The sequence below is a fragment of the Cyprinus carpio genome, chromosome A3 (genome assembly GCF_018340385.1).
Source record: "Cyprinus carpio isolate SPL01 chromosome A3, ASM1834038v1, whole genome shotgun sequence".
NCBI classification, from domain to species: Eukaryota; Metazoa; Chordata; class Actinopteri; order Cypriniformes; family Cyprinidae; genus Cyprinus; species Cyprinus carpio.
Genome location: NC_056574.1, coordinates 27,722,602 through 27,746,038, shown reverse-complemented (window position 1 = coordinate 27,746,038; position 23,437 = coordinate 27,722,602). Strand labels below are relative to the sequence as shown.

The 23,437-nt window shown below is 37.9% G+C and overlaps 2 protein-coding genes across 2 annotated transcripts in view; both read left to right on the top strand.

The window, feature by feature from the left end:
• Window positions 1-239: 239 nt before the first annotated feature.
• Window positions 240-13,781, top strand: LOC109110700 (myc-associated zinc finger protein-like). Its single transcript, XM_042727771.1, has 8 exons — window positions 240-1,494; window positions 1,659-1,809; window positions 5,084-5,457; window positions 6,697-7,034; window positions 8,837-8,900; window positions 9,968-10,139; window positions 10,784-11,207; window positions 12,270-13,781. Exons 1-7 carry the CDS (start codon window positions 1,459-1,461, stop codon window positions 11,107-11,109), a joined length of 1,461 nt encoding a protein of 486 aa, XP_042583705.1. The 5' UTR covers window positions 240-1,458; the 3' UTR covers window positions 11,110-11,207; window positions 12,270-13,781.
• Window positions 13,782-14,985: 1,204 nt separating this feature from the next.
• Window positions 14,986-23,437, top strand: part of LOC109110358 (serine/threonine-protein kinase NLK2-like) — a 19,091-nt gene continuing 10,639 nt past the window's right edge. The window contains 5 exon segments of the mRNA XM_019123415.2: window positions 14,986-15,282; window positions 18,152-18,460; window positions 18,771-18,900; window positions 19,069-19,124; window positions 22,090-22,196. Coding sequence (XP_018978960.2) covers window positions 18,153-18,460; window positions 18,771-18,900; window positions 19,069-19,124; window positions 22,090-22,196 — 601 coding nt within the window. The 5' untranslated portion in view covers window positions 14,986-15,282; window position 18,152.

Here is a 23,437-nt window from a genome sequence, read left to right as displayed (position 1 = left end):
CAAACTTCAACATCCCTGCAGCTGTTACTGATGATATTTCCATCAGCCCAGCAAACACAAGATGTTTGTTCTTCTACTGTTAGTGTATTGGTTCTCCCTTTGGGAAGCGATTCATATTTCTTTCAAGAACATTTAATTCAGTGCTCATATTATGTGTGATAATGTTCTTGGTTTATTTTAACATCTAATTAAACAATGAATGAAAGCGACGGAAGGTCTTATGCTGCTGGCGTAATGTTATAGAGAAGTTAAGTGAACGTTAAAGCAACGTTCTCTGAACCAACACGCACAGCCTAAAACAAACGTTCCATTTCCTTTAAAAATGCACGAGAGTTCTATTCTGTTCTGGGAACGGTCTGGGAGCTCATAAAAGTGTTAGTTGGGCGTGAGTCTGATATATGTGTTTAATCCCATTGGGCGCGTGCAATTATTATCGGCAGTGATCTGGAGCCGCTTATTATTTACCGCAGCTGCGTCTGCGTGCGTCTTTACCTTTAAGGACCTGCGACATTTTTTCCCCCATACGAACATCCAGTTTTCTACCGCCGAGAATCTCTGTGCTGTAGAGCCGGTTTTTAGAGAAGAACGCGCGGATGGTTTCTTTTAACTGATCTCGACGTTTATGCTGTAATTTGCGTCGGCCGAACTCAAGCGCCGGAGGGGCGCGAGAGGACGACACCGCGCTCGAGAACATCGCGTGGAGGAGGGGACGAAGACACAGAGGGGGTGTTCACTCAAAATATACTATCCCTTTAAAACAAGGGGGACACGGCGGTGGGGGAGAGATAGCGGGGCAGAGAAGACGGGATAAAAAAAGAAAAGGAAGAAAGAGCGAGGGTGGGAGGGTGAGAGTATTGCAGGAAAAAAAGGAAAAAAATGTCATCCTCTCGATTGAAATGCCGAGGCGGAGCCGTGGACGACGACCGGTGAAGCGCTCGCCAGACGCGAATGAGATTTAACGCAACGCCGAGGCTCGCGCAGATGCCGCTCGGGGCCTGGATGAAGAATCTTATAATAAAATTGGTGGCATTTTTATTTTTAACCACGCCATGCGACCGCTGAGAGCAAATGAAACATTAAACTGCCATTTTAATTCGATTATTTTTTGCATGAATTATCACACAGCGGTCTGATTAATAAGAAAACATTAAATGCAGAAATTAATTTTAGATTATATTTTTAAGCATTATAGGCCACTGTTATGTGACAATGCGACGTTAATAACATACTGTGACTGACAACTCTCATTATATCTCATTTTTTACTCTTTAGAAATAAGGTAAAATATATTTATCAGTGTCAGTGTAATATGCATTCTTTCACTTTTTAAATTTCACGAACATGTAATTTTATATTTGGTGGATTTACAGTTTAATAAATACATTTGATAGCACAGTGGAAGGAGACGTTCTTTCGCATAGTTTGTTTTAAAACGGCGTCTGTACTGTTCTGCACTTCATGATGGATGCAGCTTGGAGCAGTTTCCTCTTTCAGGTAAGAAAATAATTATGCGTGCTAAACCTGATAGCTCTTTTGTTGTTTGCTTTAAATTCATGTCATAATCGCTAGCATTTGTATATAATGGCACCGGTGTACTTTCATTCATAAGTTAAGGCAAAAGAATGTTTAAAATCTGATTTTGCCCCTTCTCACCACAGACTCCGCCTTCACAGTCCCAAACTGACGCGACCCTCCAATCAGATCTTCTACCGGAGCTCACGGATGCCGCTCAGGACACGCCCCCTGAGCACATAGCCCCGCCCCCATCCACGGTGGACACAGCTGCACTGAGCGAGGAGCCCGTACCGGGTGAGGGAGGGGCAAAACACGAGGGTGGGAAGGGAGTTGACTGGGGACTGGAGCGAGAACCGAGGTTAGGCTGTTTGTAAGTTGTGGCATTGGTGGCTGGAGAGCGATGTAAATAAGTGAAGATGTTAATGAGCCAGTTATTTGCATGAAGTTGGAATATCATTTAGGAAGCCTGCATGTTTTCTCCCTTCTGTTGTTGCCCTCAAATCATGTTGGAATGGTCATATTTACAAGTTGAGCTCATGGACGGGATCACAGTGTTAGTTGTAAGTTCAGGGTTCCAGAAGTCAAGATGTAATTAATTTTCTCTGTAAACTAATGTATTTTAGTGATCCTACCTAATTGTCAGAAAACAACACTACCCACAATACGTGAAGAGAGATTCACCATTCAGAGAAGTTGCTGTTACCATGGAAACAGAAATAGGGTTAAAGGGATTCTCCACCCCAAAATGAAAATTTAGTCATTAATCACTCACCCCCATGTCGTTCCAAATCCATTATAGCTCCGTTCGTCTTCGGAACACAATTTAAGATATTTTGGATAAAAACCTGGAGGTTTGTGACTGTCCCATAGACTGCCAAGTAAATAACAGTGTCAAGGTCCATAAAAGGTATGAAAGTCGTCGTCAGAATACTCCATCTGCCATCAGACGTGCAATATGGGTTATATGATCCGACAGGAACACTTTTTGTAAGAGAAGAAAACTAAAATAACGACTTTATTCAGCAATTCCTTTGTCAACAGTCTCCTCTGTGTCTCTTCATATCACTGTATGCTGTGTATGCTAGTGATGTTTCCTTCCTGAACGAATCGTTATTTTTGAACGAATCTTTTAGGAGAACGAATCATTCACGTAATCCATTGACTCATATTTCTCATTCACTGAAATTCCTCCCTCCACAGCAACGCGGCGCTATTAGCAGTGCATGCGCAGCTCGGTGAACCGGGTAGCTCTGTGGACTATTTCATCCTGTCAAAGAATGAATAAACCTCGAGCCAATAGCCTTTGAGTATGAGATGTGATGGAGCATGTGATTTGTTGAATGTAGTGAACGAATGCGCCCTTCATACCCTTCACTGAACGAGATTCGTTTGAGTCTGAACGAGATCGAGAGATTTTCTCGCTGTGAACAAAATGACTGAACTGGTACATATGTGGTTCGTGAACGAGTTGAATGAATTGATACATCTCGTTTGTGAATTAAATGAACTGGTAGCCTATCTCGTTCGTGAACAAAATGAATGAGAGTATACCGGGTCAGTTGGCCATTTAGCATGTCAATCTCGATCAGCAATCAGCAGATACAAAGCACAGTTATAGTAACTGTGCACATACACTTGTTTTCATATTTAGCATACAGAACATAACTCCACGTTTAATCCCCGATTTATTAATGTGAATATATTATATATGAACTGTCTGACCAAACAATTAAAATGTTAATTATGCAAGAAAACCTCGTGCTTTGTTCATCTGAACAGCTTATTTAGACTATTTATTTAAAGGAGCTATGTGGAGGTTTTTACTTAAAAAAATCTTTAAGATAGAGTTTTCATTTGTACATGTATGAGCCAACCATGATGTAAAAAAAAAGAATGACACCTCGACTGTCCACCACGGTTGCCTCTATCAGCCTGTAGGCTCAATTGTGTGTGGAGGAGTCGGGCCCGAATTGGCTCGAAAATTCACAAAAATGTGACGTCATGCGCATTCTCGTCTACTTGGGCTTACAAACCGTACGGCACGCCAGCCATTATAGTAAGCAGCGGCAATAGTGTTTTCAAATGGACTCTGTGGATGGAAAGAAGCGACCAGCCTCCGGCAGCACAATTCAGACACCCACGGACACTCCTCGTAAGTAAAAAAAAAAAAAAAAAAACGTATCTAATGTGGCAAAAAGAGAGAGCGTGCCTACTGAGAATGAGCATGAGACTGGCTGCATTTCCTCTTACGGCCACTGGTGTCAGTAACTGTTAGAAATTTCAGAACCTACGCAATGCTCCTTTAATGCGATTATGCACACATTTTAATAAAGCCAAATCAGTTTTTGTAACAAGTGAAAACGTTCGGTCAGTGAACGAATCTGAACGAATCATTTTGGCGAATAAACTGAAAATGAACAAATCTCTTGAAAGAATCAAAATTTCCACCACTAGTGTATGCTCTTCCACGCCACAAGGATGCGCATCCTTGTGGCTCGGATGATACAGAAGAGCATACACAGCATACGGTGATATGGAGAGACACAGAGGAGATTGTTGACGAAGGAATTATTGAATAAAGTCGTTATTTTTGTTTTCTTCGCTTACAAAAAGTGTTCCCGTCGCTTCATATAACTCAGATTGCATGTCTGATGGCAGATGGAGTATTCTGACGACGACTTTCATACCTTTTATGGACCTTGACACTGTTATTTATTTGGCAGTCTATGGGACAGTCACAGGCCTCCTGGTTTTCATCCAAAATATCTTAAATTGTATCTAAACATGGGGGTAAGTGATTAATGACCAAACTTTAATTTTGGGGTGGAGTATCCCCTGAATGAACCAGTGCTGTTATTGTTAACTAAAACTATTAAAAACTGTTATTGTTAACTAAAACTATTAAAAACTCTTTTTGGAAAAATAAATAAATAAAATAAAATAAAACTTAGAAAAATGCAAGAAATGTTGCCTTATTTAATACTGAACTTTAAATTAAAAACCTTTAAAGAAAATTTTAAAAGTTACCTTGGCAGCTAACTAAAATAAGTTTAAGTTGACATGCTAAAATTACTAAACTAAAACTGAATGTAAAAAAATGTTGGAGCTGCTTAGAGGTCTGTACTGAAGAATCTAATTCAAATCCCTGGGGTAAAAATACTTTCGGAGCCAATGCAAATTGCCCCTTTTTATGCATTTCATGTAGTCCTGATGAGAATAGCAATAAAACATGCTAGACAGTTCTCTAATGGTAAGAGAACACACAGATAAAGCTTCAATTTCATAGCTAATGTGCATTTTTTGCACATTATTGTGATGCAATAGTGCTAAAAAGTTTCCTGTTTTTGCCAGTAAGTGGAAAAAAGAGAAAGAAACATGACATTTCCCACGTGATTTCACATCTCATCATAATTACTGCTTTCAAGCATTTAAGTCAAAACTTTCTAGAATTATTTAATACAGCATAGTGTTTCTCAAGTCTAGGTGTTTGTTTGAGACAAATAGCGTACATCAGTATATGAACAATTACAGTGTCCTATAACCATCTCTCTCTTTTTCTCTTTCCCAGTGAAGCCAGTCACTCGACCAGCCCGACCTGCACACATCTGCTCCATATGTAATAAGCAGTTTAAGAACAGTTACAACCTGCGGCGTCACCAGTCTGTCCACACTGGTGTGAAGATGAAGGACAGAGCCGCTAGAGAGAAAATTGACAGAGCAAAGGCTGGAGCAGGAGTGGAGAGGCAGACCATCCCCCTTTCTCTCCTCCAGCTGTCTATACCTGCCTCCATACCCACAGCAGTCAACCCCATGGCCCAGCCTTCCCCAATCAGCAATCAGCAGGTGGAGACGGTGGCTGTCTCTATCTCCCCGGCAACAGTCGCCATGACAGTGAACCAGCCCCTCCCAACTGCAGTGGTGGTTACTGGGACAATGGTTCAGGTCCGGTTGGTTTGTGTCTTTGGTTAATACTTTGCATACCTTTGCTGCACGTCCCTTTTTCTTGCTTTGATTTTTCTACTAATGCCGTTTATCTCATATTTACTCTCTTTACGTAACGTCACTCACTTTTCATAAATGGGGTTCAAAATATGGTTTTAAATTAAACAAACAAAAAATGTGTGTGTGTCTGTGGTATTGTATATACTGTGTGTGTGTGTGTATGTATGTGTATTTTTATATTTATGTATATATATATATATATATATATATATATATATATACACAAAACACACACACAAATGTCCATTTGAAAGGAGGTGCTTAACCATCAAAAAAGGTTGATATATATATATATATATATATATGTGTGTGTGTGTGTGTGTGTGTGTGTATATCATAGGAAAACATATATAGATTATTTTATTTTTTTATATATTACTTTTAAATTAATTATAAAATAATAATAATAATAAAAACACTGCCAGATTGGTTAAAAGGGTTCCAGATTTAAAAAAAGCTTGATATCTGGTTTGGAACATTTGTGATTATTATTGATATTTCCTAAAAATATTACAGTAGCTAAAGGCTGCAATACATAATATGAATTTTGCCCAGATTTTCCCCTTGATTTACAGTCTGAAGCAGTCAGCACTAGTTGGCATAATTCTGAGCCGGTCTGCAGAATTTAGGGAGTAGGAGTTGAGTCTTTTCACAGAAAGCCGTGTAGTTTATGATGGGCACACAGTCCAATTTTTAATTTTCGGACTTTGATTCCATCCAGCTGGAGAATATCAACCATGTTTGATATTTTTGGAACACATTGTTTAAATTTTTAATGTAATCTCCTAGCAATGAGGTGCATGTTTTTCTGAGTTTGTTGTGTTTGTAATGACTTGAATGTCTGGTAGGGTGAGATCCTTAGCTATTGCCTATTGTTTTAAAATCTGTTCGGATCTTAAAAACCAGCCTTTACGGTTAAATGATATAGTAGTTGGAGTCGGTTTCAAACCGTCCAATTCCCAAGACTCTACAAAAATCAGGCTAACGGTTGTGTTACATGGTCTCATACCTGCTCTCACCTCATTTGTTGAACACTTACAGTCAGTTGGTTAGTAGGTCAGCAAACGATAAACACGTTTTACCCAGAAGACACAGAAAGATTTGCTGTGTTTGTGGCTCTAACCACGAAAAAACTGTTCAAGGTCATAAAATCTGAAATTCTGTTGTATTGTTTTTCAGGCTGCACCAAATACCAACATCAATGATAACCTAAGCAATCCCACCCCGATCCAAATATCTATCCCAATAACAAACCCATTACCCATCAATCCAACTCCCAACCCTAACCCCAATCCAGTCAGGAAGAACCATGCTTGTGAGGCATGCGGGAAGGCATTCAGGGACGTGTACCATCTTAACCGGCATCGGTTGTCCCATTCGGATGAGAAGCCGTACTCCTGTCCAATCTGCCAGCAGCGGTTTAAGAGAAAGGATCGGATGAGTTATCATGTTCGGTCACACCAGGGAGGAGTGGAGAAACCATATGTGTGTCCGCACTGCGCCAAGGGCTTCTCACGGTAAGAGATAGACCTTTGCACACCTGTACACACACACACACACACACACACACACACACAAAAAAAAAAGTTGCATAAACATACTTTATCCATGAATATGCTGAGATTGAGTACATTAATTTTTAATGATTTCTATGAACACATGCACGCTTGGTATAAACAAGAACAAACTGTTTATCGGGCCAGTTCACAGCAGGTTTCAACAGTGAGCATTATACTGTATTTCTGACAGTGCTGGAGGACCGAATGTTGTCATTTTACTGAAAGCTATGGAGAGATGCCCTAATTACTAAGTTGAGACTGAAAATGGGTTAGATGAGGAATAAGTGACCTTCTGTCTGTATTTATCTATCTATGTCATATATTTAGACACATCTACATCCATATTCAGTCCAGTCAAGCTAGTAGTAAAAAATATTTTTGGGCTCATGAGGCAGTAATACATAAATATCAAAATATGCAGTTTTTTATGCATTAAATTGATCAAAAAGTAACAGTAACAGTGTGTGTGTCTGTGTGTATATATATATATATATATATAGTTTTTTATGCATTAAATTGATCAAATATATATATATATATATATATATATATATATATATACAGTACAGGTCAAAAGTTTGGAAACATTACTATTTTTTAACGTTTTTGAAAGAAGTTTCTTCTGCTCTTCAAGCCTGCATTTATTTGATCAAAAATACAGAAAAAAAAAATGTTATATTGTGATATATTATTACAATTTAAAATAATTGTTTTTAAATTTATTATACTTTAAATTATCATTTATTTCTGTGATGCAAAGCTGAATTTTTAGGATCATTATCACATGATCCTTTAGAAATCATTCTAATATGATGATTCGTTTATATATATATAAACAGTTCTGCTGCTTAATATTTTTTCAGATCATGTGATACTTTTTTTAGGATACTTTGATGAATAAAAAGTAAGAAAAAAAAAAAAAGAAGAAGCAATGTTTTTTAAAATATAAATATTTTGTAATAACAATATACACTACTGGTCAGTAATTTGGGGTCAGTAATTTTTTTTCTTTCTTTTTTAAATAAAATCAATACTTTTATTCAGCAAGGATGTGTTAAATTGATAAAAAGTGACAGTAAAGAAAATATATTATTAGAATATATATTATTAGATTTTTTTTTATTTTGAATAAATGCATTTCTTTTTAACCTTTTATTCATCAAATATATTAGACAGCAGAACTGTTTCCAACACTCATAATAAATCAGAATATTAGAATGATTTCTAAATGATCATGTGATAGACTGGATGTTACATGTGACACTGAAGGCTGGAGTAATGATGCTGAAAATTCAGCTTTGCATCACAGGAATAAAATTATTCTTTTAAAAGTATATTCAAATAGAAAACTATTATTTTAAGTTGTAATAATATTTCACAATATTACTGTTTTTTAAATGCAGGCTTGATGAGCAGAAGAGACTTCTTTCAAAAACATTAAAAATAGTAATGTTGCCAAACTTTTGACCTGTACTGTATATATATATATATATATATATATATATATATATATATATATATATATATATATATATATATATAGTAAAGTTATTAATTAATTAAAACAACTGTAGAATCCATGTCCTGCTGTTTTAAAGGAACCATGATGCTACAGACAGAGGCAGATCTCTGTTGACTCTCCTCTAGTTCACATAGAGATGGTGTGCAGCAAAAACACAAATGCACAATGGCCCCTGCTAATTATTGTGATCTTGTACGTATTGTATTCGTTGGTTGAGCCCTCTCTCTGTCTCCTCCAGGCCTGACCATCTTAACAGTCATGTGCGACAGGTGCACTCCACAGAGAGACCCTTCAAATGTCCGGTAATCCTACTCTTCTAGTCTCTCTGTCTCCTCTCCCCAGTTTTCTTTCTCATACTATTTATCATTCTGCATGCTCTGTGTGATGTCATTGGTTGCCATTGGAAATAATTTGACCTTGTCCCTTAAAATGTAAAAACAAAAGCTCATGCATGTATGAAAAATGCATGTAAATGCTTTAAAGACCACAAAAAAAGAGCGAACTTGTAGTATTTTTACTCTTGATCCATTTTTTGTAGCTTTGTGGCCATCTGATAGAAATTGTACTTTAGCAAATATACATGCTTAAAAATTGCAGTCTTTCTTGGAAAAAACATTTTGGAATTGTAATGCTTTTACTATAGTAAAACTATAGTAAAACTATTAATTAAAACTATAGTTTTAATTAATTTGTAATATTTTCGGTTATTTTTTTTTTTTTTACTTTTATTCAGCACGGATACATTAGCTTCCTATTGATCACAGAATAATAATAATAATAATAATAAATCTTTCTTGAACATCAGTCAGCATATTAGAATGATTTCTGAAGGATCACGTGACACTGAAGACTGGAGTAATGATGCTGAAAATTCAGATTTGATCACAAGAATAAATAACATTTTCGAATATATTAAAATAAACCATTATTTTAAATAGTATACTTACTATTTTTACTGGATTTTTTTTTTTTTTTTTTTTAAATGCCACCTTTATAAGCATAATAAACTTCCTTCAAAATCTTACCAACCCTAGAGCTTTGAACATATATGAATATTATTTTCTATGATAGTCAACAACATTTGAGCTAAAATTTGTTATATAGTCCTAAATATTCTTTTTAATCATCCTGCATTGTGTTTTTGGCTCTTAGCTAAAACTTTATTACAGTGAATTACGTGTTCTTTCGTGTGCTTTTCTGATTATATCTGTGATGATGTATGTGTGTGTGGGCTGCAGCCGTATGTGTCTGGCAGTGTGTGAGACGAGGATGAGTCATGATGTGAGTGATGAAGGCAGATCGGGATAGAGCTGGAATACCAGAGAGAATGAAGAATGTGTTTGATGAACCGTGTTGTTTGTTTGTGCAGACATGCGAATCCGCGTTCGCTACTAAAGACCGGTTACGAGCTCATATGATCCGACACGAGGACAAGGTTCCCTGCCACATCTGTGGCAAACTTCTCTCCCCTGCTTACATCACAGATCACATGAGGGTGCATAACCAATCACAGCATCACGTCTGTCACCTCTGCAACCGCAGTGAGTATCATGGATTATTTCATTTGGGGTTTGAAAAGCGTAGCTATTCCTTTCATATTCTAACACCCTTTTTTAAATGTCTTTATTGAGAATATGAATTGTAAATGTGTATGTTTAACTATAATAATTTGCTAGAATTCTTTTGATCAAACCGGTCATTTTAGTGAGTCTCTTTAAATGACTAAATCTGAAAAATGAGAATTGGATTATTCTGACTGTGCATGCAGCCAGTGACATCTCAGAAAAGACATGTTGACTTTTTACATTAATGAATCATTTAATATATAATATCTTCAACCACGGCTCTGTAGACTGAGCACCATCACTGAATAAAGGTGAAAGAAATATTGCTATGAATCACCTTTTAGCATAATTTCCGTTTACAAACAAATGATTCTAATGAGCTGATTCTTTTTAGTGAATCAAAAACGTACTGTGCAACCACTGTAGTCCCAAATGACTTGTGTTAAAATAACGTCAAAAGACTCATTAACTTAATACTCTATCATGGGATTTTATCATGGGGACTTGGTGTTCAGTTTTAAATTTACCAAGTTAGAAGGTTCCATGTAATTTACAGCACTAGGAAAGTGACAAGAGACAACCATTACAATTCTCATAAAAATCACTCTTTTTCCTCATAGGTTTCACCACACTGACATACCTGCGAGTCCATGCTCAGAAGCATCATGGGCAGGAGTGGAAGGAGAGTGGGGTCGGCCGTGGCTCAGGCCCAGGTGGGGTGCTGTTATGCCAGCTGTGTGGGGTACACTGTAAGACACCCACACAGCTTCAGGGTCACATGGCCACGCACGACAACCAGACGGACCCCAGCGTTCCTTGCCCCATCAGCAGCAGCAGCAGTTCGGTGGCGACAGTGGGCATAGCCACTCCTGTTTCCAGCCCTCCAGTCACAGTTGGGCTGCTGGTGACTGACTGCTCCAGCATTGCTCCTCAGAGCCACAGCTAGCCAACAGCACAGCATGAGGAGGGAGGGCGGATGGAAGAAGCAGGGGTTAATGGGTGGGAGGGGAGACAAATCTAAGAGGATGGGCCTAACCTGGACAGGTGAGCAAAGAAGCAGAACAGTGTATATATAAGATACTCACAACATATTTATGATGATTTTGCTGCCACAGAATTGAAAGTCACCGAGATTTTAATGCAATTTTAATTTGGCCATCTACTGGCTTACTTTCATTTCTGTGAATTTCGTCTGTTACTTGGAGTTTGTAAAATTTTTGAATGTTTTTGAAAGAAGTGACTTATGTTAACTAAGGATGCATTTATTTGAACAAAAATACAGTAAAAACCGTTATAATGTGAAATATTACTACAATTAAAAATACTTTTTTCTTAAAAAAAAAAGGATTTTATTTTTAAAATAAAATGTCATTTATTCTTGTGATGTTTGTTATTATTATCAATGTTTGAAAATATTTTTGTGGAATCCGTGATGCGTAATTTCTTTCAGGATTTTTGGTGATTTGACAGGTCAAAAAAACTGCATTTATTTGGATTAGAAATCTCTTGTTACATTATTAATGTCTTTACTGTCACTTTTGTTAAACTTAATGCATCCTTGCTGAATAAAAGTATTCATTCCTTCCAGAAAAGAAAAAAAAACTTACTGACCCCAAATTTTTAAATGGTATAGTACCTTAAAATGTTTTAAGAAAAAACAATATATATAAAAAATGTGGTATAGGTAAATATAACTGTTCAATCTATGTTTTATTTTATTGTTTCATTTAATTAAGAATTATTAAAAAACATTTTTTGTATCTTTCATTGAGAAACTGTAAAAACATGCTCTTGATTTCTTACCAGTATTTTACTTTTTGCGTTCACTATTCTAAATCTACTTGATAACAATGTTCATGGTTTAAAAAAACAAAAAATCTTTTAAACAAACATGTAAAAAACGTTAAGCCACCGCAGAGCAAATACCTAAATGTTAAATGTATTTATTGTTGCTATATTGGTCTTTTCATCAACATTACCCAGTCCTATTTTTAAGTAATAATATATATTTTTGTAATAGTATTGTCCATATTTTAGATGCAGTTTGTTTGTGTGTATGCAAAATAACATTACCAATCAAACCAAACAATTTTTTTCTCACTCCAGGCAGCCATGGAAATGCCAACACATGGAAACCTACTCATTACCCCACCCTTCTCATCCACCTCAAATCTTGCTGGGACTGAGCAAGAACTGAACGACTCTCCTCAAAATAAGTGTGACTTTTGAATGAACTCAAGAAACATCACCCTGTTTCACACGCACAAATTTTATGTGCAGGCAGAGCAGCAAGTCTCACTGGATTGCTTTGATCCGGTCTGATAAATACAGACAGAAAGGGTTTAGAAGAAGAGCCCAGGAAGGTCTGATGAATGACTGGTTTGGGTGTCAGTACATTTCCTTGCAAAGTCCCATTGGAGAGATCACTGGTTTTAAATGTAGGCTGTTATTATGTGCTGTCCCAGTTCATTATTTAAAAAAAAATCCAGTGTTGAGGAATGTAGAACACAGAGAGGAATTGACACATTATGCCTCCCATCCTTTCCTTAAATAATAATGGCTCATATCTACATGATCTTAAAGTCTAGAAGAGATACGTTTATAAATGAATTTACTCTGTTGTAAGAGATCAGTCCATCATAAATGATCTTGACATAAATGACACCTCCACAGAACTTGGACATTTGAGGGGATGAAATATAGTGCCATTTCCTCTCATTAATCCCTGCAAAGGATTGTAAAAGGGTTTAAACATGGTCACAAGGACAAAGTATTTATATTTGTAATGTATGTAGTATACATAAGTACTAAAAAAGCATCAACTGTTCAATGCCTCCTTTGATATTTTTCTCATTTATCTTGATCTCTTTTTTTTAACTAAAGATGTTAAACAGATGTAATAATGTTGCATACGATCTGTAACCTATGTTTCTAGTTCAATTTGTGTTGATGCTTGTTTAACGCCAATATGTGTTGGTGTCGCTTTGCTCTTATCCTAAATAATCTCTGTATTATGAACATGCACCTAATTATACTGAATTTAACTAATGGACCCTTTTCACAAGACATTTCAATGGTCATCAGCATCAAAAATCCTCCAAAAATTTTTATATTATCATTTTTTTTTTTTTTAAGTGTATGTACATTTATAAGACTATACTTTGTATTATTTCACCTTTGCATCAAATTTCGAAAAACTAGTTACTGCTAATGCGAGGGTGTTTCTAATACAGCGTCTGTGGGAGGGATGGTGAATTTGACCTCGTTCTCTCTTTTGATTGCCGTTATCAGTCTCTGTCAATTTATTTCCTTTTTTTTGAAAGTCATGAGAACACTATAGTGGAGTTTTTCTTTTGCTATTTGAGCAAATGGGAATGCAAAAAAATATATTTGTGGTAGTCTCCCATTCACCGCTATAGAAGTTTACCCAACTATGATGACTTCCGCTGCTGAGAAACCCAGAAATGTGGAAAAGGGTCCATTGCAGTCTCACTTGCTTTTATGGGATATTATGTGTAAGTGTAAGTTACCTGGTGCTTTTCTGCAATTGATTTGATACATTACACACAGTTGCTATAGTGTTAGAAATTAAAAAGTGATTCTTTTGAAAAACAGTGATGAAACTTTTCTGTGAATATAGTACTTAATGGTGTAACATTACATATTTCACAATTTTATTTAAATTAAAATATTTTAAAATGTTTTTTTTTTTTTTTTATCTTAAGTGCATTTAACTATTAAATGTGTTGCATTAAAAATATGACATTAACATAGCATGTTTTAAACACGTCAAATGCCTGTCCCACTTCAGACGTCTTGACCTTTCTTTCAGACTAGCAATATCATAGGTCATAATATTTCTGATACATAGCTTCAGTTTTTAGTTTCACGGTGGTTTATTGGCATGACAAATATTTTTACAATTTACAGTTATGGGGGGAAAAGCCTAATTGGTGGAGATATTAATAAATATGGTACATAAAATAATATTTATATAATTCATATATATAATATAATTAATATAATATAGTAATATTTATATAATCACTTTTATGGACTTTTACCTTAACTGTTCCCTGCTAGTGGAATGACCTGCCCAACTCGAAGCGAGCGGCTCTTTAGCCATCTTCAAGAAACAGCTGAAGACATGACTCTTCCATCCTCACATGGCCCTCTAACACTAGCACTTGCTATTCTATTTCTATTCTACCTACTAGTTTTATTTATTATAAAAAATGTGACTCCCTACAACTCTCTCTCTTTCTATTCTATCTACTTTTTTTTTTTTTTATATATATAAAAAATTACCCTCTAACAGCAGCGTTCTCTATTGTATTTCTATCTACTTGTTTTCATTTTATTATTATTATTAAAAAAAAAAAAAAAAAAAAAAACCTTGCCATGTGTACTGGTCACAGCACTAACACACTATTGCTCTTTTGTTAGTTTGATTGCTTCTATTGTTCTCATTTGTAAGTCGCTTTGGATAAAAGTGTCTGCTAAGAGCTGAATGTAAATGTGCATATTAGGATTTTAACAATAAATATTAAGAATTTGCATAGAACTGTAAATATATATATATATATATATATATATATATATATATATATATATATAATTTTTTTACAATTATTTTTTAAGTTATAAAATTATGAGACCTTATAGCACCCCACCCCCCTTTTAAAAAAATAAATTATTAATAATAATATTATATATATATATATAAAAAGCTTAATTTCTAAAGTTTCAGGTTCTGTAGTTAGTTCATTTGTACCCTGTTCCAGTGAAGCCCAGTGAGTGTATTATTAGCAGAAGACAGCGAGCGGTGAAACTGCGTCCCTCGCATTGTTTACACCGGCGGTGCTCCCCTCCCCCACACACTCATCCCTCCTTTCTTCCACTCCATCCCCCTCTTTCAACTCCTCCTTCTCCCTCACTACCGCTACTTCCAACAGCTGATTTCCAGACCGGAGAGAGGAGCACGGCGACACAGTTCAGGTTAGGAATCAGCTGCAGCAGGAGGATTCAACGCGAGCAGAAATGCGGGGAGAGCGCCGCGATCCTCCAGCATCCGTCATGAAGATCTGAGCTCCGCCGCCGCTGCCATCAGCTCCGAGAGGTTAGCCGCGGTGCTAAAGCTAACTTTACAAACATCTGCAGCCAACAAACCTACATTATCGGCCTTTGTCTGGAGTTACAGCTCGTGTTTTATTTGCTATGTGCAAATAAGTTGGATTCTATTCGCTTTGTTATTATTTTCCTTTCTGAAATGGATCATTTGTACATATAAACATCATATATAGGTCACGGAGCAGATTAATTAGCTAGCTAGCCGGGGGTAACAGCTGGTGAGGTCGCGTTAGTTACATTATTATTAAGAGTTAACTGGCTTGAAATTCTATAAAAGTTAAATGTAGAAGATTGAGATACATGTAGGCAGACCGCTGTGGTATGTGGAAGGGCTTAAATATTAGCCTTGTAACGAGTTGTGTTTCATTGCAGGGTAGCTTGTTAGCTTGGATATATACAGTCACGGCCAGGGACATAGATTGTGTTTTGCAGTGTTGACCCTTGTTCTTCATAACCTCTGCAGTTCACTCTGGCATGCTGGATATTAGCTTCTGGGCCAAATCCTGACTGATGGCGATCCATTCTTGCCTTATTAGTTCTCGGAGTTGATCACAATTTGTGGGCTTCTGATTGTCCACTCGACTTTTGAGGACTGACCACAGGTTTTCTGTGGGATTGAGATCCAGGGAGTTGCCTGGCCACGGAAACAAAATTTCAATGTAATGATCTTCGAGCCACTTCATCATTCTTGCTTTGTGACATGGTGCTCCATCATGCTTTAATGCACCGATCACCAAATTTCTCATGGATCGGTGGAAGAAGTCTCTCTTGCAGGTTGTTTTGATACCGTTCTTTATTCCTGGCAATGATTTTGGGCAGAATTATGAGAGAGCCCACTCCCTTGGTTGAGAAGCAACACCACACATGGATGGTCTCAGGATGCTTCACTGTTGGCACAACACAGGACTCATGGTAGCTTTCACTTTTTCTTCTTTGAACAATAAAAATTTCCAGATGTCACAAGCAGTCGGAAGGGAGCTTCATCAGAGGAAATAACTGCACCCGTCTTCTGCTGTCCAATCCTTGTACTTCCTGCAGAATTTCAGTCGGTCCTTGACGTTTTTCTTGGAGAGAAGTGGCTTCTTTGCTGCCCTTCTTGACACCAGGCCGTTGTCCAAAAGTCTTGTCCTCACTGTGCGTGCAGATGCCCTCACACCAACCTGCTGCCATTCCTGAGCGAGCTCTGCACTGCTGGTGACACCATTCTGTAGCTCAGTGGTTCCCAATCCTGGTCCTGGAGAACCACCAACACTGCACATTTTAGATGTCTCCCTATTCAGACACACCCGATTCAACTCTTCAGCTCATTAGTGCAGACTCCAAGACCTCAAATGTGTGTCAGATAAGAGAGACACCAAAAGCATGCAGTGTTGGGGGTTCTCCAGGACCAGGATTGGGAACCACTGCTGTAGCTGACTCCTCAGGAGGAGGACGTCCTGAAGACTTCTTCACTGCAGTCGAACCTCTCTCCTTGAAGTTCTTGATGACCCAGTTAATGGTTCTTTAAGGTGCACTATTCTTTGTAGTAATTTCCTTGCATGTGAGGCCATTTTAATGCGCTGTGATGATGGCTGCACATGTTTCTTTGGAGGTAACCATTGCTAACAAGAACAATGATTTAGAAGCGTTTCTTCCCTCCTTTTATAGCAATCAGTCTGCTCTTACAATCTGATTAGTATGATAGTGATTTCACCTGACTAGTACTCATTCACACTTTCACATCCGCTGCTGATATGATTAGATAATTAATGTTAGCTGCTCATTTTGTGTTAGGATCAAAAAACAGTGTTTTTTTTTTTTTTTTTTTTTTTTGAAAAGTTAATTTTTTTTTGGCCAATGAAGCTTTTAGCAATTATTTAAAATGCATCTGACCACTCTACACAATAATCTAGAAACAATGTGAATGAACACCACGACAGCTTAAGCAGCAAACTTTGCAAAACACAAAATGTATGTCACTGCCAAAACTTTTGGCCATTACTTTAGACTAGAGGAAAGAGCAGCTTGCAAACAAAGATGAGGAACAAGAGTGATGTGAAACTTTCCAGACGTGTTGCAAGCACACGTTTTTGCTGGCTGTTCACACTGATATTCCAGATAAATGTGCTGTCAGACCACAGACCGAGCACATGAATGAAGTATATAAACCTTTGGCATGCATTTGGTCTAGTAATGTTTTTGAGTGAGCTGCTAGTTGCAATGCGGCTGCAGGAACTGAAGATGGGCTCAACAACTTGTTTGATTTTCCTAATATTTTTCTTTTGAAGTCATGTGATAACTGTGTGTGAGGAGCAAGCAAAAATAAAAGGCATCATTCACTGGAAACCGCGGTGCAGATTTTGAATGTCATTTTACATCCCACATATTCAGACCTGAAGTTTGGTTATGACAAGCAACAGTGTCGAATGGCGTTTGAATGAGATTCATGAATGGATGTTTGAAAAAGATTTTCAGTGGATAATGCCTGTTTTATTAATTTTGTGTTCCATGAAAATTTAGTAGGGATTTCCAGTCAGTTTGGTACATGTCTCGAAATTTATGGTTTTATTAAACTACTTTTGAACTGCAGATAATCCGTTTAAAGGGATAGTTCACCCAAAAATGAAAATTGTCATGATTTACTCCCGTTCATGTCACTCCAGATCTCTATGACTTTAAAAAGAAAACAAATGTATTTTTATTTTTGAAGTATGTTGGTAATTAAACCGTTTTGGTTCCCGTTAACTTCCATTGTATTGACAAAATATACTATAGAAATCAATGAGAACTGAGCTGTGTTTAAATTCTGACAGAATTGTCATTTTTGGGTGGACAATCACTTTAATGACAATTCCACTCCTGTGTTTGTTTTGATGTAGGATGGCTTTCCATGGATCCTCTCGGCCAACAGTGTGTGGTAACATATTCCCTGGATCAGAGTTAGGTCACAAGTATTTTTGTGTCAACACCACGACCGGCACTACCTCAACGGGCCTCAGTGCAACACCAAATCCGACCGTACCCAACGCACCTGCTGGGACTCCCAGGCACCCCGCGTCTCTCGGGGGCAGCACAGGTGGAGGGGCGGCCATCCCGCAACCTCACAGTAACCCAGCAAGTGAGGTTCCAAGTCCTGCTGAAATGGAGCCTGATCGGCCCATTGGTTATGGTGCATTTGGAGTGGTCTGGTAAGTCCTCCTGTCATCCCAGTACACTGACTCATGATGACCATCTGTCATGTAGTTACACTACTGTTTAAAAGTTTGGGATCTGTGAGATTTTTAGAAGATATTTTTGAAATAAGTCTCTCATGCTCACCAAGGCAGCATTTATTTGATTAAAAATGCTGTAAGAACAGTAATATTGTAAAATATTTCAATGATATTATATATATATTTTTATATTTTTGTTTAAGTTTAATTAAAATTATAGTAAAACCCAAAGTTTGGTCAGTGGTGTTAAATATTACAAACTCTGGCTGTCCTTTTGCATTGATAGGTCTGTGACGGACCCTCGGGATGGACGTAAGGTGGCTCTGAAGAAAATGCCGAATGTCTTCCAGAACCTGGTCTCCTGCAAACGTGTGTTCAGGGAACTCCGGATGCTGTGTTTCTTTAAACATGACAATGTAAGTTTTGCAGATGGAAAAGGGAAGCACGCATGCATGCATGGATGGGTGGGTAGTTGGGAATAAAATGAAAGAATAGAATAGATTGAGATAAAAAAGTGTGTGTGTTTTCAGAGTTTTGGAACTTGATTGCATGTTTTTTGTAATGATGGGAATTTGCTTTGGCAGGTGCTGTCTGCCCTTGACATTCTCCAACCTCCACAAATCGACTGCTTTGAGGAGATGTATCCTTCAGACTCACATTTCACCTCAAGTTGTTTTATTCTATTCATTGTTATTTTATTCTATTCATGCCTTAGTACTAAGGGGATTTAAGGAATGTTCCACCTAAAAAATCCAGATTTTCTCCTCATTTACTTATGCTGTCTAAGACTATGTTTACACTAGTGCATTTTCGTTTTAAAATGCATAACTTTTGCTACAGTTACGCCTGTGGTTTACACTACTCCGGCATTTTCGACCCTCAAAAACAGGAGACTTTCAAAAACGCTGCAGACCCCGCTTTAGTTTGAAAACTCTGGGGTTGCGTTTCAGTGTACACGGACCAAAACAGAGACTTCTGAAAACGAAGGCATGGCTGCCCACATTTGCTCTGCGTATCCTTGATGACCGTGTAAACAATGACATCATGCTCATTGTTGTACCTGCATGAATGGTCATGTGACATGCGTTTTTGGTTGTGTAGTGTGGACGGAGAACGTTTCTGAAACGGCAGTGTAGACACGAAAACGCACTAATGTAAACAGGGGCTAAGATGTATAAATTTCTTAATTTGTTTTTTCAGAAAAATAATCTATGTTTATGAGTCCATATAATGCAAGTGTATGGGATGATAAAGCAGGGCTTGTAAGCTGGCTGCTTTGTGTACAGCAGTTATTGGGGAAACCTCTGTTTCTCCCGCTTTAAAGCACCTCCTGCTGGCAGAGAATGAATTTGCATTTTCAGTAAGTCCGTCTACACAGAAAACATATTTTGCTCATTATCAAAAATAATCTGCTCTGGAGGGACTTAGCTGTTGTTATTGATTCTATTTGGAAGTATCCAGAAAGTTAAGTTAGGGCCACAAAAGCGCCAGTGCGCAGTAACCTTTGTTTATGTTGTTGCCGTTAATATTGTCTATAATGTTTTTGCACTTATTAATTTGTTGTGAATGACCTGGTCTGCATCCAAGGTCCAAAATTAACACATTGCCAAGCACCGAACACAAGTGAAAATTAGCTTTGGCTAGTAAATTTGCCAATAACTATGTTAGGAAGTGTAAGATGCAAACATTCAAGGAAAATTTTAAGAACATTTTTTTATGTGTGTGTATGTATGTATGTATGTATGTAAGGTTGCCACAGCGACGTGCATTTAAAATCCTTTATTACACGGTTCTGTGGAATACTTGATTCTGATTGGTCAGTCGTGACATTCCGAGGTATGTTATCCCTCGATAACAACCCGTAAAAGCTGATAACACAGGCTCATCCGGTAACAGCAGTCGGTGCTTTACTCTTGCTAGGAACAGTTTTTCTTGGTGGAAGCTTTGCATTTGTTTAGCTAATAAAATATTAAAACTCGATTCAAAGCGGTGTACAATTATTTAATTATGTCATCCTGGTATTGCGGACTCGCTCTCTCGTTTCATACAAACAAAGCTGCTGCCATTTTGCTACGATTGTTTTGTACACTGTAATGGATTATAAAATAACTAACAAACTGGTAAGATTTTAAAACATTTTTGTCAAATCTTTTATTGATTTAATTATTTATGTGGTGAAATGTTATGTAATAAGTGGTTTGACTGCACCGTTTCCCTTAAATGTCCATCTAGTTTGAACTTGCCATTTGCTCGCAACTGCTGTGTTCACGGAAGCTTTGTGTTCCAATATTTAAACTCAAATCAATATTTTGTGTCTAATTATTTACTTATGTGGCAAGTAGCAGTGTAGTAAGTGGAATAATGTACTAATGTACTAAGCAGAATAATGTAGTTAGGGATAATGTACATCCAGCTGGTTGTTATCTCAGAGTAACCCCCTTCAGGCTGATACAAGACCCCTCTGCTTCGAATCAGGGTCCTGATCACCCTGTCAGGGGTTATTCTGTGATAACAACCGGCTGGATGTGCATTATCCCTCACTTAATGCATGGCAAGCCATTGATTATCCCGCTTATTACATGGTCATTTGCCAACATTGACAACTTAAAGCTGTTTGTGATGTTTGCAGCTCAATATTTAACCGTAAGTGTAAAAATAACGGTTATTTTCGTCAGTTACGGCTCGTTAATTCTAGCATTTTGCCCGCTTCAAATCAGATACAGAGATGAAATAGTGCAGTAAGACCACATTTATTTGAATGAATTATAGCATTTATTTGAATGAATTATCGATCGATCTATCGAGATGACAGTTGTGTGTGAGATACCTGTGTCTGTCTGTCTCTCTCTACAAACAAGGAAGCTGTTTAGTTACTTCTATTTTACCACATGCAATTGGTGCCATAAAATTACTCTTAAAGGGGTGGTTGATCAGCTTTTTTTTTTTTTTTTTTTGATTGTGTTTATGGGGTGCAGTGTAACATGTTCATGCTTCGTTTAAAAAAAAAAATGCATTATTTTCACATATTTTACCATTATTCTACAAAGCTGTTAACAGCTGTCAAAACGGTTTTTGAGTTTCTGGTTCTATGAAGCCCCTCCCTCAGAAATATGCAATGGGCTTTGATTGGTTAGCAGGCTCAGTGTGTTTGTGATTCGCTAACCGCCGAGTGCACATTGTCCGAAAATGTCACGCCCCTTTACCATTATGGGTAGTTGCCTGTTCTCGGGGATTGGGTTTATGTAAACATTGGGGGTTAGTGATGTCATAAACCCAGGAAGAAGCTCGTTGTAGTCCCTGTCAGCCATTTTTTTTAGTCCTTATACAGCGATTTCTTTAAAAAAAAAAAAAATCTCCCTTTGCATTGAACTTTGAGCGTCGTAACTTTGCAGATGTTGTTTATGCTCTAAAAGCAACATTATACAAGTTCAAAAAGTGAAATCATAATCAACCACCCCTTTAATGTACCATGAGATATACATTTTTTTGTATTTCACTCATTAATAGTATTCAACATGTTTTATTTTTCCTCATAGCAGAAGTTGTTATTTTGGCTGTAGATGTTTTGCAGGTCAGTTGTTTTCTTAACTGGATCTGTGGTGTAGATACGTGATCACTGAGCTCATGCAGAGTGACCTGCATAAAGTCATCGTTTCACCTCAGCCTCTCACCACCGATCACATCAAGGTGTTTCTCTACCAGATACTCAGGGGTGAGTTCACATGGTCATGTCGCTTTTGGATTATACTTTTTTTTGGGGGGAGGGTGGGGGGTCGAGTATTTAATCAGGATAGAAGAAAGTTTAATGTGTTTTGTATCTGCACTGCAGAATAGGATAATCTTTGACTTTGTAATCGGCCTGGGAAGCTTTAATCTTATGTTCTGAAAATAAAATTTAGCAAAATCCCACTGAACTGTTAATCTTGTTTGGGAAAGTTTTTACTCCTGTTGCTGGGAGAGTCAGATGAATCTTCTAGCTGATGCTGTATTTATGTGCATAATGAATCTAGAGTATGGATGACAATACTAATATTAATGGAATCGTACTCATACCTCTCGTCTTTCTTACACTTCGTGTCCTCCGGTTGAGCTTCCAGATGAGTTTGAAAGCTTGCCTCAGGGCAAGTTCAATTTCTCATTTGAGGCTCATGAAGAGAATGATTAGATTAGAGGCCAGCCTAGAACCATCAGAAGCTGATGACTCGACTGAACTGGCGCCCTCGGGTGCCGCGTTTCAGTCTGAGGCAGACGCTGAGATGGTGGCCATGCTTGCCCTGGCAGCCAAGAGCATCAAGCTCGAGAGGACTCCTCCACAGTGTCCTGAGCATTCTCGGCTGGATGATTTTTTTTGGGTGCTGAGCATGACACTAAACCGCACCCAGCCCCAGTTCCTTTCTTCCTGAAGGTGCACAAGGAACTGACGAAATCGTGGAAGGCCCCCTTTTCTGCCAGGACACAGGGGTCCAGCGAGGCATCATACGAAGGTCCCCAAGATGAAGAGAGCGATTGCAAGACACTTTTACCCGCAAAATGCTGACACTTGGCGGGGCATTGAAATAACCAACCCAGAGGTTTTTGCAGGAACTGTGCTCAGCGACCGACTATGCCCTCCAGGCTACAAAGGTCACGGTGCAGGCTCTGGGTAGGGCGCATGATCTGGTTAACAGGTTCCTAAAAGGCACCTGGAGGCTGAATCCTCCAAGGCTGCACCTCATCCCCTCTTAGGATCTCTCGGTGGTCCTTCAGGCCTTACAGAGAGATCCATTTGAGCCCTTCAGACTGTTGGACTTTGTGCCTTCTCTATGAAGACGACCTTCCTGACTGCGATCACTTCTATCAAGAGGGTGGGAGATCTTCAAGCCATCTTTATTGACAAATCATGCCTGAAATTCGGGCTGGCAGGCTCTCTCGTTGTCCTGAGACCCCGGCCTGGATATGTGCCCAAGGCTCCCA

Excerpts from the sequence above, each read along its gene's own strand:
- LOC109110700 (XM_042727771.1), top strand. The coding sequence starts at position 1,459 with ATGATGGATGCAGCTTGGAGCAGTTTCCTCTTTCAG. Across the intron at positions 1,495-1,658 it reads GGAGCAGTTTCCTCTTTCAG|ACTCCGCCTTCACAGTCCCA; the intron begins GTAAGAAAATAA and ends TTCTCACCACAG. Across the intron at positions 1,810-5,083 it reads GAGCGAGGAGCCCGTACCGG|TGAAGCCAGTCACTCGACCA; the intron begins GTGAGGGAGGGG and ends TCTCTTTCCCAG.